General features: G+C 37.6%; 1 protein-coding gene across 37 annotated transcripts in view; it reads right to left on the bottom strand.

The window, feature by feature from the left end:
* Positions 1-16,774, bottom strand: part of slit2 (slit homolog 2 (Drosophila)) — a 131,852-nt gene extending 115,078 nt beyond the window's left edge. For 36 of the 37 annotated variants that reach the window (XM_068220869.2, XM_021475850.3, XM_073949220.1 and 33 more), the window contains exons 1-4: positions 15,515-16,774; positions 14,491-14,562; positions 12,135-12,206; positions 5,554-5,625 (exon numbers count right to left, since the gene is read on the bottom strand). In XM_068220869.2, coding sequence (XP_068076970.1) covers positions 5,554-5,625; positions 12,135-12,206; positions 14,491-14,562; positions 15,515-15,672 — 374 coding nt within the window. In that variant the 5' untranslated portion in view covers positions 15,673-16,774. 37 annotated transcript variants of the gene reach the window in all.
* Positions 16,775-16,783: the final 9 nt, after the last annotated feature.

Genomic DNA, 16,783 nt, shown 5'->3' with positions numbered 1-16,783 from the left:
TCCCAGAAACGTCATAATGTTTTGGTTTAGCCGGCAGGTGGCCTGATAAATTTTTTTGCTACTATTTTAACACAACAGAATAACAAATGCAACTATTTTTCAGACTCAAAAATTCACTCTAAGCAGTTTGTCAGGGATAGAAAATAAATGTAAAAAAAAAACTGTATAATTCTGCTGCAGTGATATCAAAGTTTAAATTGTAAATAGAATCAACCTAAAATTGCTTAAACTTATTATTATTATTTTTTTTTTTTTGCATAATAAATTTGTATATGAGATGGTACACAACATGTCACAACAGTTAACTCACTTTTTTCTGAAACAACAGAATGAGTTTCTTCAGAATAATAATACAACCTCAAATTGGAAAACATTGGGACAGTTTGAAAAACGCAAATAAAAATAGAAAGTAGTGATTTCTAAATTTAGTTTGTCTTGTATTTCATTGCAGACAATACAACAAACATTATTTAATGTGTTCCTTGTGATTTTTTTGGCTATGTTTTTTTTCACAAAAATTATATTCTAATTTTGGTTCTTAACATTCAAAAAAAGTTGAAACAGGAGAAATTTAGCAATAATAACCAGGTAAATTGGTTAAATAATGATGTGATGGGCGACATGATGGCTCAGTGGTTAGCACTGTCGCATCACAGTAAGAAGCTGGCTGTTTTGGGCCAGTAGGCATTTCTGTGTGGAGTTTGCATGTTCTCCCTGTGTGGGCGTGGATTATCTCCGGGTGCTCCAGTTTCCTCCACAATCCAAATACATGCTCTATAAGTAAATTGAATAAACTAAATTGTTTTTAGAGTTTGTGTGTGAATGAGTGTTTATGAATGCTTACCACTACTGGGGTTGCAGCTGGAAGGGCATCCACTGTGTAAAACATATGCTGAATAAGTTGGAAGTTAATTCCGCTGTTGTGACCCCTGATGAATGGGGGACTAAGCAGAAGGGAAATTGAATGAATGAATGAATCAATCAATCAATCAATCAATCAATGATGTGATATGAAACAGGAGCAATGATGGGTTGAGGATCGCCAGTTTGTCAACAAATACATGAAAAAAAAATCATTGAAATGTTTAAAACCAATGTTCCTCAAAGAAAGATAGTATAATACTTTGATATTTCACCTTCAACACTGCATAACATAATTAAAAGATTCAAGGAATCTGGAGGAGTTTTAGTACCTATAAGGCAAGGATCTAAGCCTAAGCTGAACAACCAATCCCTCAGGTGGCACTGCATCAAGAATCATCATGCATCTATAAGCAATATTACCACATGAGCTCAGGACTACTTTGGCAAACCTTTGTCAAGTGCCACAAAACATAGTTACATCCCATAATGTCAGTGAAAACTGTACTGTGCCTAAAGGAAGCCCTATGTAAACAGTGCCTACTTCAGTTTGACTTTTCTGTATTCAAAGTTATCTGCAATGGATAATCACACAGTGGAAACCTGTACTGTGGTCAGATAAATCAGTATTTCAGGTACTTTTTGAGAGAAATAAACGCTCCAGACCAAAGATGAAAAAGATCATCCAGGCTGTTACCAGCAACAAGTCCAAAAACCATGGTCTGTCATGGTCAGGTGCCTTTGGCAAAGGTAACTTGCATTTCTGTAATGGCACCATTAATGCTGAAAAGTACAAAGAGATTTTAGAGCACAATATGCTGCCTTTTTTTCCAGGGACGCCCATGCATATTTCAACAAGACAATGCAAAACCACATTCTGCACACATTATAAAGTCCTGACGGCGGAGGAAGAGGATAGAGGTACTTGACTGGCCTGTCTGCAATAAACTACAAGTCAAAGTAAATTTAGAAATCATTACTCTGTCTTTTTTATATGGTTTTAAATGCTGTCACAACTTTTTCTAGTTTAAGATTGTAAAAGAAGATCATAAAATGTCTGGATTTGCATGAGGTCAAACTATGACAGAATGTTCATCATATCTCAAAACATTAATTTCACCATCATATCTGTCTTTATTTACAGACATAAAATTATTGATCAAAGTTTGTCCTTATTATTTAAAATAGATGCATAAACAACTTACAATTACAATTGTAAATCATTTAGTTAGACTTAATAACCAGTGACAGGATCAATGCAAGACACACACAGACGTCACAACGGGAGAAATTCCTTCGGTGGTCAGAAACACCAACAAACAGCACTAATGGTTACTGGATGAGGGATGATGGCTACGTGACATGACAACAGTAACCGTAGCAACTATGGGCATTCGCGCCAATGAATAAGTTCGCAAAAGCTCAATTCAGAAGAAAAGTAACGGCTGCCTTATCCAAATCAGCAAATAAAAAAATTATATTAAGATGTGACCCCATAAGCAAAATCACAGTAAATTTTAAATATATTTATTGTAATTATTATTATTATTATTAATATTATTGTTATCATTATTATTATTATTGGTATTATTATTATTATTATTATTATTATCATCATCATTATATTATTATTATTATTATTGTTGTTATTATTATTATTATTATTATTATTACACTGGTTCATTTTGCTTCTTTGCCATGTATTATTTCAGAACTCTTGAAAAAAAACTTGTGTTTATTAAAAAGCGTTCATCTTATCACAATTTCTCTACATGTATTTACAGATATTAATTATAAGGTTTAATTAAAGTACATGTAAATGTTTTTCACATTTTTTTATTAATTGAGCAACTTAACACATAATTTACTTCAGACTTTTCCATTTTATTTCTCTTTATATTTTTAAGGCTTTAGAGTGTATTCTATATCTGGCTTGTTATGTAAAAGTTATTGTAATAACTTCATAAAAGTATTGTAAACATATTTACATGTTGCCATTTTAACGTTTCATTATTTAACACAACATTTTAGAAAAGTTTAATACAAAATAATTGTACTGTGAAGCATAGTGATATCTATTAGTTACACTTTTAATGCTGTTCACCTGTGGTGCATTAAATATTTTAATATATCTTTTAATCTAAAGTCTCTTCCTTATTCTGTTTTTTTTCAGTTTGTATGTTTTTTATTGGTGAGTCAGTCTTATTTTGAAACTACTGTTGGGTTTTACAGAGTTCTTAATGGACTCTCAAAACTCTGACCAGTAATCTCCCCCTCTCTCTCCCTCTTTCTCTGCCTTCATGTCTCCTCTTTTCCTTTTCTACCTCTCTCTTTCAAGTCCCTTTCTTCTCTCTTTCCCACTTTCTCTCTATCCAAACATACACAGCTGTGACCGACCTGCTGTCCGTGAGAAATGTTATCTGAACGTTCTCTCCAACATAACCAATGTTATTCAAAGGTTTTCAAACAGGCCCGGCCTCAGAGGAGACAAAAGGCAGAAATACTTCAGCCGCTACTGTGGCAGCGGCCGTATGTGTGTAACCATAACTCATATTCACACAGACACACACACAAACATATACTCTCTCTCACACACACACATACAGCAGAAGCCGGGGTCACCAGGGCACCCGGCAAGATGAACAAAACAAGCTCTAGAAGGTTCTGTCACCCGCTACCAGACCATCCCCCTCCAAAAACACACACACACACACACACACACTCCATCCAGACACATTAACGTCAAACCTGATCAGGGGAGCAGAGGAAGAGGATGCATGAAAGAAAGAAAGAAAGAAAGAAAGAGAGAAAGAAAGAAAGAAAGAAAGAAAGAAAGAAAGAAAGAAAGAAAGAAAGAAAGAAAGAAAGAAAGAAAGAAAGAAAGAAAGAAAGAAAGAAAGGCTTAAGAGAACAGGAAAAGGAGCAAAATAAAGCCAAATGAGATAGACAGAGTGATGAAAGAGGCAGGCAGATAAAAGCTGCGCATGTTAGCCACAGATGTAGACGCGCAGAGATAATCTAATGAGGACTGAACACTGTGTGTGTGTGTGTGTGTGTGTGTGTGTGCGTGTGTGTGTGTGTGTGTGTGTGTGTGTGTGTGTGTGTGTGTGTGTGTGTGAAATCAGATAATACTATCAGAAAGTACTATGCACCAGGAGGCCTTCCTCTTTTCCTCTCATTTTCTTTTTTTCTCACACACCTGCTACCATCTTGAGTTGAAACTGAGTTGACAGACAGAACAAAACAAATCCTTCCTAAGAATCATTCATTCCTTCATTTTCTTTTCGGCTCAGTCCCTTTATTAATCTAGGGTCACCACAGCAGAATGAACCGCCAACTTATCCAGCATATTTTTTATGCAGCGGATACCCTTCCAGCTGCAACCCATCACTGGGAAACATCCATACACACTCATTCACACACATACACTACAGACAATCTAGCTTATCCAGGTCACCCTTACTACATGTTTTTGCACTTGTGGGGGAAATCGGAGCACCTGTAGAAAACCCAAGCAAAGACATGAAGAACATGCAAATGTCACACAGAAATACCAACTGACCCAGCTAAAGCTCAAAACAGTGACCTTCTTCCTGTGAGGTGATTGTGCTACCCACTGCAGCACCGTGATGCCCTTCCTAAGAATCATGAAAAACTAATATGTGCCTGCTTGCTCACATAATTTCCATTGATATTTCCTATCCCTCACACAAACCAGTGTCCCCATAACATGGGTAAAACTTGAGCCCTACACACACATTAACACATAAACCAATGAACTGCGTCTTGGAAAACACATCAATCTATTTCTTTAGGATCTGACTTTAAGTCCAGCAATTTACTTTAAGTCTCACAAGCAACTATGCACACCTGATAGTTGAGCCTGTAGATCCCAGTATATTTTTAGGAGACCACACACACAACCATACCATGTCTAGAACATGAACAGTGGATATATGACGGCAGAAACATGAGCGATGTGTGCAGCACACACACACACACAGACACACACACACAGACATTTCCTCCATCAACCTCCTGCAAAGTCTGTTAGAATGTTGTTTTTCCTGGTAAAGCTGTTAGCGCTCGCTACCCTTCCTCTCGCTCTCTCTCTGAGCAGCAGATGTTTAAGCGTGTATCTCCTTTTAACTCAATTTACTCTGTTCATGGTCTGAACCTCCCTCACTGCTGATCCCTAGATGTCCTGCATAACTCAATTATAACCACACACATGTACACATACACACACACACACACACACAACCACACACACACACACACACACACACACACACACACACACACACACACACACACACACACACACACACACACACACACACACACAGATCTGTCTGGGAGTAATGAGCAAGATTCAGAAGACATCCCTCAAAATTGTCCTGTGTTTATACTGCAACAGTAATGTAAAAGTGTATAAACCCCAAATCTACAAATCAAACCACAACATTAGAGAAGCCAACGGGATTTAAATATGCAGTTCGCAACACAAATTTCACAAAATGTATCTGTAAAACCTACATAGATAAATACACTTTAGAAACGAGACAAAACAAAAAAAAGAAACAAAGAGGAACCAAGAAAAGACAGCAATGAAGAGAGAACGGGAAAGAAAGGGGTGTGAAAAGAAAACAGGGCGAGGAAATAGAAGGGGCCTAAAGATAAAGGACTCACAGTCTGAAGAGTTTGGTCGTGCCCAGAAACAGCAACTCCGGAAGAACCTGAAGATTATTCCTGTTGAGACGCCTGCAAACACAGACACACGCAGCGACATGAAATGACACAAAACACATTGTACACTGTAAAAAATGCAGGGTTCCATACTATTCATTCATGTTGTCCCAACACAAATTGATTAAATTAACCTGACACTTTTAACAGATTTATGTGGACTGAACATAAAAAATTAAGTTGTCCCAATGAAATGTCAAGAATGGTGTTGTTTCAGCTCATTTTAAATAAGTAGTTTGAACAAAAAAAGTGTTTTTTTTTTTTTGTGTATGTACGTATATTTACAAGAGTGGAACTCAATGACTGTAAGGCACCAGAAACAGTACATGATGTGCATCAGACCGTTACCTGTTCACAGAAACTTTGAACTAAAATGTATTGCCACTTGCAAAACTGAAACAGCTAAAATAATCTATCCTGATGACATTTAAAAATAAGAATATGGCAAGATGAATAGATTCCACATGAAACATTGGTAAATATGTAAAGAAATAAGCACTGGTAAATTTGTGTTTTTAAAAATGTATAAAATATTTTAATTCGGGCCTGTCAGCCATCAACTTGGGCCTTGACTGAATGTGTGCAAGTGTGTGTGTGTGTGTGGGGCTGGCAGGCACTGTGTGGGGGCATCTAGCAAACACACGCAGACAAAGAACAGCCCGGAAAAACAGATGTGGGAAAAACAAACAGAACGTCTCGCACAAAGTGAAGCGAAAGAACTTACAGTGTAAATACACATACACACACAAACACATATGCATACTTGTCATGAAAGACAAAACGCATATTTGGTTTAATACAGCCACTAACTTCTCACTATCCCCTTGATTCTCTCATGCTCGATTGTAGCTGAAAATAATTCCCGACTAGCATCTATAATAGACATTATGCATTACAATCAGCACATATATAATACCCACTGCGCATATTAATGAAGAGTGGCGCCACTGCTGTCTGTGTGTTAGATTAATGAGGCTTGAGATTAATCAATAATGTTTTTAATACCAGAATACATATTGTTCAGAGCAGCCTATTAAGCATCCGAGATTTGACAACTTCTACAGCGACATTATTGAGTCTGCTGATAATGGGAGAACGTTAAAATAACACAAACACTCGATCAATTCCTGAGCTCTGACATCAGCATGCGAGATTTGCCGCACGTCAGTCACACAAGCCAAAGTTCCAAAGTGAACTCTGTCTGCACAAAGTATGAAACCATCAAGCTCTCACTCGCTCTCTCTCTCGCTGTTGTACACCCTCACTTTCTCTGACATACTCGCACAGTCAAACATAGCAGCCGATGACATCATCGTTCAGCTTCTGGAGTTACATCATTCCATTTGAATATTTAATGAATGATGAAATAATAACGAGGCACACAGTGCTCCACACTCCAGAAATGCCCACGTGTTTCACTCAGGCACAGAGGACAGCCTTCCCTGTGGACCCTGCTGCAGAAACACACAAAGACACACACACATACACACACAGTGCTTAAAGCGAATAAGATCGACCCTTAAAATAGACAAGTACACACAGACACACACACTTACAGATAGAAATGCACATAGCCAGACTCTGACACACACACAAACAGAGACATGCACTCAGTCATTTCCAAAGAGGGCCATAAAGTGAGATGACTTTTAATGCCAAAAAACCGGCAACAAGACTGAACAGAGCGAAGAATGAATTGAAAGTTAGTCTGAACACATGCAGCTACTGTAACGTAAAGCATACATGATCCACAATCAATCAGGTCTAACACTTGAGATAAGCTTATGACTATGAAGTTTGTAAATCTGCAGACTCAGGCCCACAGTCAGTTCACTGAAAAACCATTGCATATTGCATACTTTTTTCATTTGGCAAGCATTAATCTGATTGGCTGAATTTCCTTATAGATGCACAGACTTTATTAGGCCAAACAGAAACAAAGGGCTTTTGACAACAAAATAATCATCTGATTTGCAGAAGTTTTCCAAGTTTAAATTCTTTAAAACTTGTCTTGAGTTTGTTGTTAAAGGAAGATTCATTCATTTTTCTTCGGCTTAGTCCCTTTATTAATCAGAGGTCACAACAGTTGAATGAACCGCCAACTTATCCAGCATATGTTTTACACAGCAGATGGCCTTTCAGCTGCAACCCAGTACTGGGAAACACCCATACACACTCATTCACACACATACACTACAGCAAATTTAGTTTATTACATTCACCTATGTCTTTGGACAGTGGGGGAAACCAGAGCACCAGGAGGAAATCCATGCAAACATGGGGAGAACATGCAAACTCCACACAGAAATGTCAACTGGCCCAGCTGGAACTCGAACCAGCAACCTTCTTGCTGTGAGGCGACAGTGCTAACCACTGAGCCACCGTGTATAGATATGGAATACTTAAATCCTTATTTTTTTTGGTTACACAGATATATATAGTAAGTTAGATGAACCTACTGCTAAATGGCACACAAAACAAAACACTTTAAGGTAAGATCCTATCTGTGTGGGCAGTTCTTGGTTAGAATGAGCTGCAATTCATACTAGTACTAACAATGTTTAAGGCAAATGTTTGATTGTGCAATATTAAATCAGGAACCCTGTCTATGCTCTTAATATATTATAATGGCCCGTTTCCAATGAGTGGTACGGTATGGTTCGGTAAAATTTTATGGCCGTTTCCACTGTCAAACGGGACCTAAAATCAAACCGTACAGTACCACTTTTTTGGCACCCTTTACAAAGGGTAACTAAGCATGACAAAAGGGTACCAAAAGGTGGAGCTAGATGTGCAGCTAAACACTATTTGTTTACAGACAAGCGTCACTCGCGCATACACAAGCAGAAAAATGAAAACAAGGGAACCACCATTTTTTTAAATACACAGCCGAGACATTACATTGTAATACTATATGCATAAAATAACGAGCCATGGTTGACCCAAGCTCAGACAAACCTTGTTGTTTTCTTGATGTGCAGCCACAAAGCCAAGAACAACAAAATCTACCGTGTCCTGTTTTTGTTTTGTGAGGCCATCTAAAAGTGAGAGCTCGCCACACGTCTATAGGCTATTTGAAATAATGAACTTCTTGAGCTGATGATAATAGCGTGCGCATGATGATTGAAGTGCTTCTGACATCCGAACGTCTTATAAATAAACAAAAGCGATATTCAAGCACGAAAAAACGAAGGAGAAGCTCGAAAAACGAAGGTGCAAATGATTCTTTCACCAACCTAAAACATGAACAAACTGCCACGTATAACTATTTTCATCGCCTTTTGGACTATTATGAACTTGGCATGACAGAATTACTCTCTAACAGAGGTTACATGTGCTGCTGAAGATTAAAGGTACAGATAAGAGGTTTGCACTGACTATGGGCTATGTTGCGTGTCGTTTTTAAGCCCAAAAATATGCTATGTGTAGTTTTTCTGTAATTGGTAACATATTCAAGACTGTAAGTGTTCATATATGTTTCATTTATTTATCGCAGATGTTACAGCAAGCTATTTTTGCAATGATCTGCAGTTATAATCAAATTATGTTCTTAGAGAAGTATTTTTGGGTATAAAGCATCTGTTTTGTGAGAAGTGCTTTTCGTATGATGTGTGAACGACCCGTACAGCTTTGCTTTGACATTTCCTCGAGAGAGAATGACGGCGACTGAAACTTTCTGTCACACACCACGCCCACCAAAAGGGTACCCTTGGTACCCTTTAGGCAGTGGAAACGCAAGCTTTATAAAGGTGACCCATACCGGCCTGTACCGTCCCGTACTGTGCCAGTCAGTGGAAATGGGCCACAAGCTACACTACTAAGCTAAGAATACAAAAACAGAACGTAACAAATCAAAATAAGTGCATGAAAAACAAGCTACATCATAGAAGAAGAAAAGAAACTGTGTGAGGAAATAATCAAGCAAATAAAAGAAAAAAAAGCAATGAGGAAAACAAGGCTCCTGTTCGTTTGCTCAAGTTGTTCTCCATAGGCTTACTTTACCTGACTGCATTGCTCATGTCTAGCAAGCCGTGACGAAGGGTGTTTGCATGTATGTGTGTGTGTGTGTGTGTGTGTGCACAGAGAAAGGGGGGTCATATCTGGAACAGAGTCTCCACTTTTCCTCCCCACAGGAGGTCGTCACACCCAATACCTAAGTGCATCCCCAATACACATACACACACACACACATATTTATGAAGGGCCTTTGGTAGGGCATTATAATGCCTGTGCGTTCTAATCCTCTCAGCTATGCAGTCACCCTCTAGCATTAGACTCCTGCTTTTGTACCGGCACAGTGGGACTGATCTTACACACTGACTTTAGCTGTGCTATTCAACGCTACCGCTAGCTCCTCTATCCCTACACTTATCACTATAAAGAGCTATTCATCCCCACCACTCGCCCACCTAACCCTTCAGTTATGCCAACACTGCACAATTTACGCTGAAAGCAAGTTTGCTATTATTACAAGCTATTACCAGTTAGCTGTACTCCTCTTTATGAGCTATAAGTTACCACATTTACAATTAATGCCATTGACCCTTTTCACTAGCTAGCATTTAAAGCCACACCAAACACAGCTAACAAAAAGCTTTTCGAAAGCTAAAGTTAGCATCCTCGTGAGTATATTATGTGCTTTTCTCACAAAGGCAAGTTAGCAAAAGCCAAAGGTAAGTCTCAGTCATAATAAGTTTACTAAATTTACTAATTTATCTCTTAGTAAATTTACTAAGAGAAAAACAGGATAGCATTGAGCAAGTGATTGACTGGTAATCAGGCAGCACAGCACACCTCTTAATCCCTACATCAAAAATATGTTTTGCTGTAACTGTGGCTGTAGTGAACTTTGGTCATCTCAAAGTAGAATAATGTAGGAATATGACATTTAAAATATGCATGGACTGAATTTTTAGAATGAATGAACTGCACAGTAATCTTTATTAATTGTGTTCCCTTATTAATTGCTAACTCTCCCTGTTTTCCTTTTTGAATATCAAATGTTTTTGTTTGTTTGTTTGCTAATTTTATGAGTAAGAGAAGTAAGTGCAGAATATGCTCCCACTTTGCTGAAAATGTTATGTACAATGTACTTTTTTTTTCATTTTGTCAATACGCTTTTGCTACGATGGTATGATATGGTTAACATTTTTTTTTTCATTTCTAATAATTGATTTCTTTTATCTTTGCCATGATGACAGTAAATAATATTTTACTAGATATTTTTCAAGACACTTCTATACAGCTTAAAGTTATATTTAAAGGCTTAACTTAACTAGGTTAATTAGGTTAACTATGTAGGTTAGGGTAATTAGGCAAGTTATTGTATAACAATGGTTTGTTCTGTAGACTATCAAAAAATATATAGCATAAAGGTGCTAATAATTTTGACCTTTAAATGTTTTTTTTTTATTATTATTAAAAACTGATGTTATTCTAGCTGAAATAAAACAAATAAAACTTTCTCCAGAAGAAAAAAATATTATCAGACATACTGTGAACATTTCCTTGCTCTGTAAAACATATTTTGGGAAATATTTTTTTAAAAATTAAAATTAAAGGGGGTTTAATAATTGAGATTTCAACTGTAAATGCATTACCTTTCACCAGCTTTGTTTTTTTGTGGGGTCAGATAAGGTAGAATAACCTTGTTCAGGTTAAACTTCTCCTTGAAGTTTACCACTTTTTTACAATGTACAGGCATTTGAGCTTGTGCGCTGTTAAAATTTGACAACTGTAGCAACTTGTTAACCACATGTCTTAATACACTCGCAAATAGAAAGGTTCTGTATTATGACTTGAAAAATTCTAACTATATTCCGAATTTGCAGTATTTTCATTTCACCTATACTGGTTAATATCATATAATATTCAATTTTTTATAACTTTATAAAGCATTTAAGGTAGCATATGGCATATGCACCACTTTACGAAACTGACAAACCTAAACTTTTGTCTGAGTCAGTGACCATAAAGGCCATCAAAAAGAATATGGTTTGAAAATGGAGAATAGCTGGGGGGTAAAAGCTTGTCCGTAAGAGCGTAATTCCCGTTTCCATTCCAGATTCCAGTGTCATTCTCTTAAAGGCCTGAGTGTGCCAGAGTTACTTGTGCATGTGTGTGTGTTTCCCTGAGGCTGGGTTGGCTGTCAGACAAATATGTTGCTCCATCAAATCCTTACCACAATGTGCACACACACACACACACACACACACAAACACACACACACATGCCGACAACATACAATGTTCACCATTAATGTATGAAAACACACAGTTGATTGTGTCATGTGCTTTTTCAATTAATTGTACAGTACAGTGCTGACTTTTTTGCTACATATAAATGTGTGTGTGTGTGTGTGTGTGTGTGTGTGTGTGTGTGTGTGTGTGTGTGTGTGTGTGTGTGTGTGTGTGTGTGTGTGTGTGTGTGTGTGTGTGTGTGTGTGTGTGTGTGTGTGTGTGTGTGTGTGTGTGTGTGTGTGTGTGTGCGTGTGTGTGTGTGTGTGCACGTGTGTAGTCACTTACAGTCTTTCCAGCTCTTGTAGATCCTGAAATGCCCCTCTTTCAATTGAACTGATCTTGTTCTCCATTAACTGCCTAAAAAGGAAATGTAGGAGAGACCAAAATTTCGATAAATCACTCATTGCATGTAATTCAATGATTGAAACGGTTAGTATGTCTGTGCATACTTGGCTCCTTTATATTTATTTTTCAATGCCTGTAAATAGTTTTCACAAACACCTTTTTAAAATATATCTCTAAATCAGAGACACTCCTGCAAACAGGAGCAAGCAAAGCAAACAGGAACTGCTCTATTTTTCAGTCTACAAATACCAAACTCTTGTCAAAATAATGGTTTGAAGTCATGTGTATTATAATTTTATTAGGCTAGGTTCAAATTTAGAGAGAAACAACAGCAGAAATCAGATTTAGTCATTCAATCACACAACACTGCAATTTTTCTGAGCTCTGGCTTTGTCATAGTTACTGCGCTTTGCATTTTTATAGTAGTAGCACATTGCAAAATCACAGATGCCCAGGGTATGCTTGAAATGTATACACTTGCAATATGGGAGTCATATATTTATAGCATCATTCTAGGTTTTACTGATGCATTATTTAACCCTTCTGTGATGTAAGAGCCAGCATAGCTGGAAACTGACCCTACATGAGAAATGGCAGTCACAGTTTTCTGTTTGACTGAACAAGTGTGTGAGACATGGAGAAAGCAAACATGCTTTACACCTGCAGAGGACTTCCAGAAATGTATGCTGCTGGTAAAACAAAGTACATCTGTCATAAATCTGTAGTAAAACAATCTAAAATGTGTTTAAAACACAAAACACTGAAGATGTGTCAAATTAGAGTCATTTGTTTTGCTTTTAGGTTTTGAATGTGAATCAAGTATTGGTGGTGGTTTTAATGAGTTGTTATAATAAAAGTAATTACAGTGAAGTCTGATGTCCCAACGACAGAAACTTAACGAGAGCCCGAAGAAGAAAAATAGTTTGGGGCGAGAGGAAAGACGGACACAGAGAGAAAGTCGTCAGATGAAATACTACCCCATCCGATTGGGAGGGCAAACCTGTTCCTACATGAGTTTTCTATATCTCTCTCTCGCACTCTAACACATACATTCACACCCAGACATTCCATCTCAGTCACATTTACATTCACAAAATCTCCCTTTCTGTCACAACCTCACAAAGAGACAGAAAGGAAGATCAGAAAACAGATAAAGACAAACACTCACATTCCAATAGTGCAGTCATTTTCTCAATAAATGTCTTTGTGATTTTCTGACAATCACGCGTTCACTGCCTTGTAAAGCTTTGCTGTTCAAACTTGTCTGCCGTATGTGTGCGAATACTACAAGTGTTTAACCTCCAGTGAAATCCAGAACTCATGGAATTTGGTATAACAATGCTTCACAGATATTATTCTAATAATGGAGCAGCTGCAGATTGATGTGTTTACTTGGGAATGAATCTGCATTAGAATACATAGCGGGTGAAAATGTGTATTGAACCCGTCGTGATAGTTGTAAATATATTTCTAAAGGAGCTGTTGACATGAAATTGACACAGATTTTGGTGAAAACCCAAACAATGCAAACACAAATAAAACAAAACAGAAAGAATTGGAAAATTAATGATGTGTAATAACAATGGAATGACACAAGGTAAAAAGTAAAGAGAAACTACTGAATACTTTGTAAAAAAAAAAAAAAAAAAAAAAAGAAAAAGGCTTTTTTTTATGACAGCTTAAAGATGCCTTTTATATAGAAAATGGAGTCACATGCATTGCTCAGGTGTGATTTTTTTCCACTAGACTTTAACAGAGTCTAAAAATCATGGCATCCGTCTGTGGGTCTCTTCTGCAAAATCTTAAATTCTTATTTTTCATTGGATTCAACTCATGTTATTGGCCAGGCCATTCTAGCAGATTTATTTTCTTTTCTGAAACCAACTGAGTCACTCTGAGTTCCCTCGGCTGCATTTGGGGTCATTGTCTTGTTGAAATTTCCACCCTGGTTTCATCTTTATCATCCTGGTAATGAAGGTGTTGGGACTTCTGGTCTGGGCTTTCCATGTCTTTTTACACCTCACTTTCTTCAATAACTTTTCCCTGTAACATTTCATTTTATAACAAATAATTTAATTTCTAAACTAATTAATTTTATTGTCTTATACGTGTGGATTACTTTGGCATCTGGTGAAAATTTCAAGTCAACAGCACCTTTAGAAGTATGTTTTCTCAGAAAATGGAGATGTGTTCAATACTTCGAATGTGTGTGTGGGCTAAGATTAATTTTACTTTGGATGCACAAGTCTTTCTGTATTCTTAACACAGCAAAAGAACCAGGCTATTCAATACTTACAGAACTCGAAGGTTCTTCAGTCCCGCAAAATCTGCCTTAGTGATTTTAGTCAGATTGTTTGCATTCAGGTCCCTGTAGAAAAAAAGAGAGGTAGTAAAACTGTGAATAATGACTTAAGTATATAGCCTTAATTAAGTGATGTCATTTAGCCATTAAGAGGGTAATGTGGCGATGGATTTTTTGTACACTTCATTACACTGGCTTTCACTAAAGTTAATTTTACATGTTCAACAATTGTCTACATCATGTACCATCCTGGCGGTGATATATTTTTTTTTAATCATTAGTGATGTATGTCCTTAGATCATGTTTCTGTGGTCAGGTTTCAGCAATCCTGACAAAACTTACATTAGTGTCTCATATAATTTAAAATCCTCCTATGGAAGCGACTTTCAGCCAAAAGTGCATATTTTTATTACTGTATGTATATATATATATATATATATATATATATATATATATATATATATATATATATATATATATATATATATATATGTAGTGGACCTGGAGTCATTGGAATTCTAACAGCAGAACATCAGACAGTTTTAAAAGTCTTTGCTAGCTCCAGCTCCTATGGCTCTTGCAGTCTGAAAGCAGAGCAGGTTGTGTTTAAACTTCATGCCAGTTTAATTAATGAATCCACTTCAGAAAGACAGTCGGTGTTAGAGACAGATAGAGACATGCGTGCTTGGAATAAGAAAGGACACACTAGTTTTGTTCTGATGAGAGTGTGAAAAAATGTCACAGAATTAAATGTTTTTTTAAGTTAATTAAAGCTATTGTAAATATGTTAATATGACAACAGTTAATAAATCATTAATTCAATTAATTGTACTTATGCGCCAATTGAATAGCCTAAGTGCTATTTGCACGTTAATCAAAATTGTCAATAATATTAATAACTGTAACTGTTTGTGTAAAATCAGTTTTCACTATTTTGTTGACAAAATTATTAATAATATATTCTGTTGCTACAATAGAAAATTATCAATTATTATAATCGTGTTTTTGGCGCACTCACAGTCGCTCAACGTTGCGGGGAATGTTCCGCGGCACGCTCCGCAGACTCTGGCCGTGGCAGTCCACCGCTGTCCCGCTGCAGGAGCACTGGGACGGGCACGACTGGGCTCCAGCCCCGCAGAGCAACGCACAGAGCACCACTGATTTCAACACAAACATCACCGCTGTTTCCTCAAGTTCTGATAAAACACACAGAATCCCTCCTGCGCGACAACTGCACCAGAGCAGGCGCAGGACTTTTAAATCCAAAAAGAAGAGGAGTCAGAACAAATAATCTTTGCAAAGGAAACACTTGTAATCTCCTCCGGCTGGAATGTCCCCTTCTTCTTTAAGGGAAATAAACTGCAATTCAATCCAGATCCGCTCCCATCTGAGATCTACGTAGTCTCTTCTGTACAGCGACGCGAGTTTAGAGTCCAGATCCCGACGATTCCGCAGCAAACCAAAGTTTAAACTAATCCCGCACGCGCATTGTCGCTCTGCGCTTTTGTTTTGTGGCTCTCAAAACACCTTATGCGCACATTTACGCCAACAGGAGACACGCGCTTGAAAACACGCTCTTGAAAAGCCACCTGGTGATAGAGATGCGGTCATAAACATCCAGCGGAGCTGATCTTCACGTGCGCGGAGAGGGTATTGATTAATTGGGTGTATTGATCTCGCGCGCCCTCATGCATCCATCATGTTGTCACACAGACCAATCTGCGGTATAAATCCAACTCGATGTCTGGAAAAGTCCTGGGTGATCTTCGCTGATTTGTCTTTACGCGTACACTCAATCGGAAGAGTGTGTGTATCTGGCACCTGATGGCGCGTGTATGTGTTCAGAGCAAAGGCGGCGCCTCTAGTGTGGAAATAAGCCCCGCACACCGCTAACAGCCGGTAACGGAGTCACACATATTCTCAATTCAATACTGGTCCAACCAGAAGACCGTCTAACCCGCCCTTGAAGCTTACTGGACTAAAGACAACCCGGTCGAGATAACTTTAAATAAACTATTTAATATTATCTGGCATATGTTTTAAATATGTCTGAAATATGTTTTAAAGTGATTCCCGATTTTTTTATATATAAGTTGCGATGTTTTATTTTTTTCCTGCAAGTCAAATAACTCCCATGCATGAATCAATGCAGTGAATGAACTCCTGTGCTTTAAATCCCTCAGTTCTCACACTCGGATTAAAGTTGTTTGAGGTGAAGTGCGGCACCCGGACACGGGACCTCTCTCTCTCTTTCTCTCTCCCTCTCGCTCACTCTCTCCAGACTAAC

Source organism: Danio rerio, chromosome 1 (genome assembly GCF_049306965.1).
Source record: "Danio rerio strain Tuebingen ecotype United States chromosome 1, GRCz12tu, whole genome shotgun sequence".
NCBI lineage: Eukaryota > Metazoa > Chordata > Actinopteri > Cypriniformes > Danionidae > Danio > Danio rerio.
The sequence above is the reverse complement of the archived record's forward strand: the minus strand, read 5'-3'. Positions and strand labels throughout refer to the sequence as shown.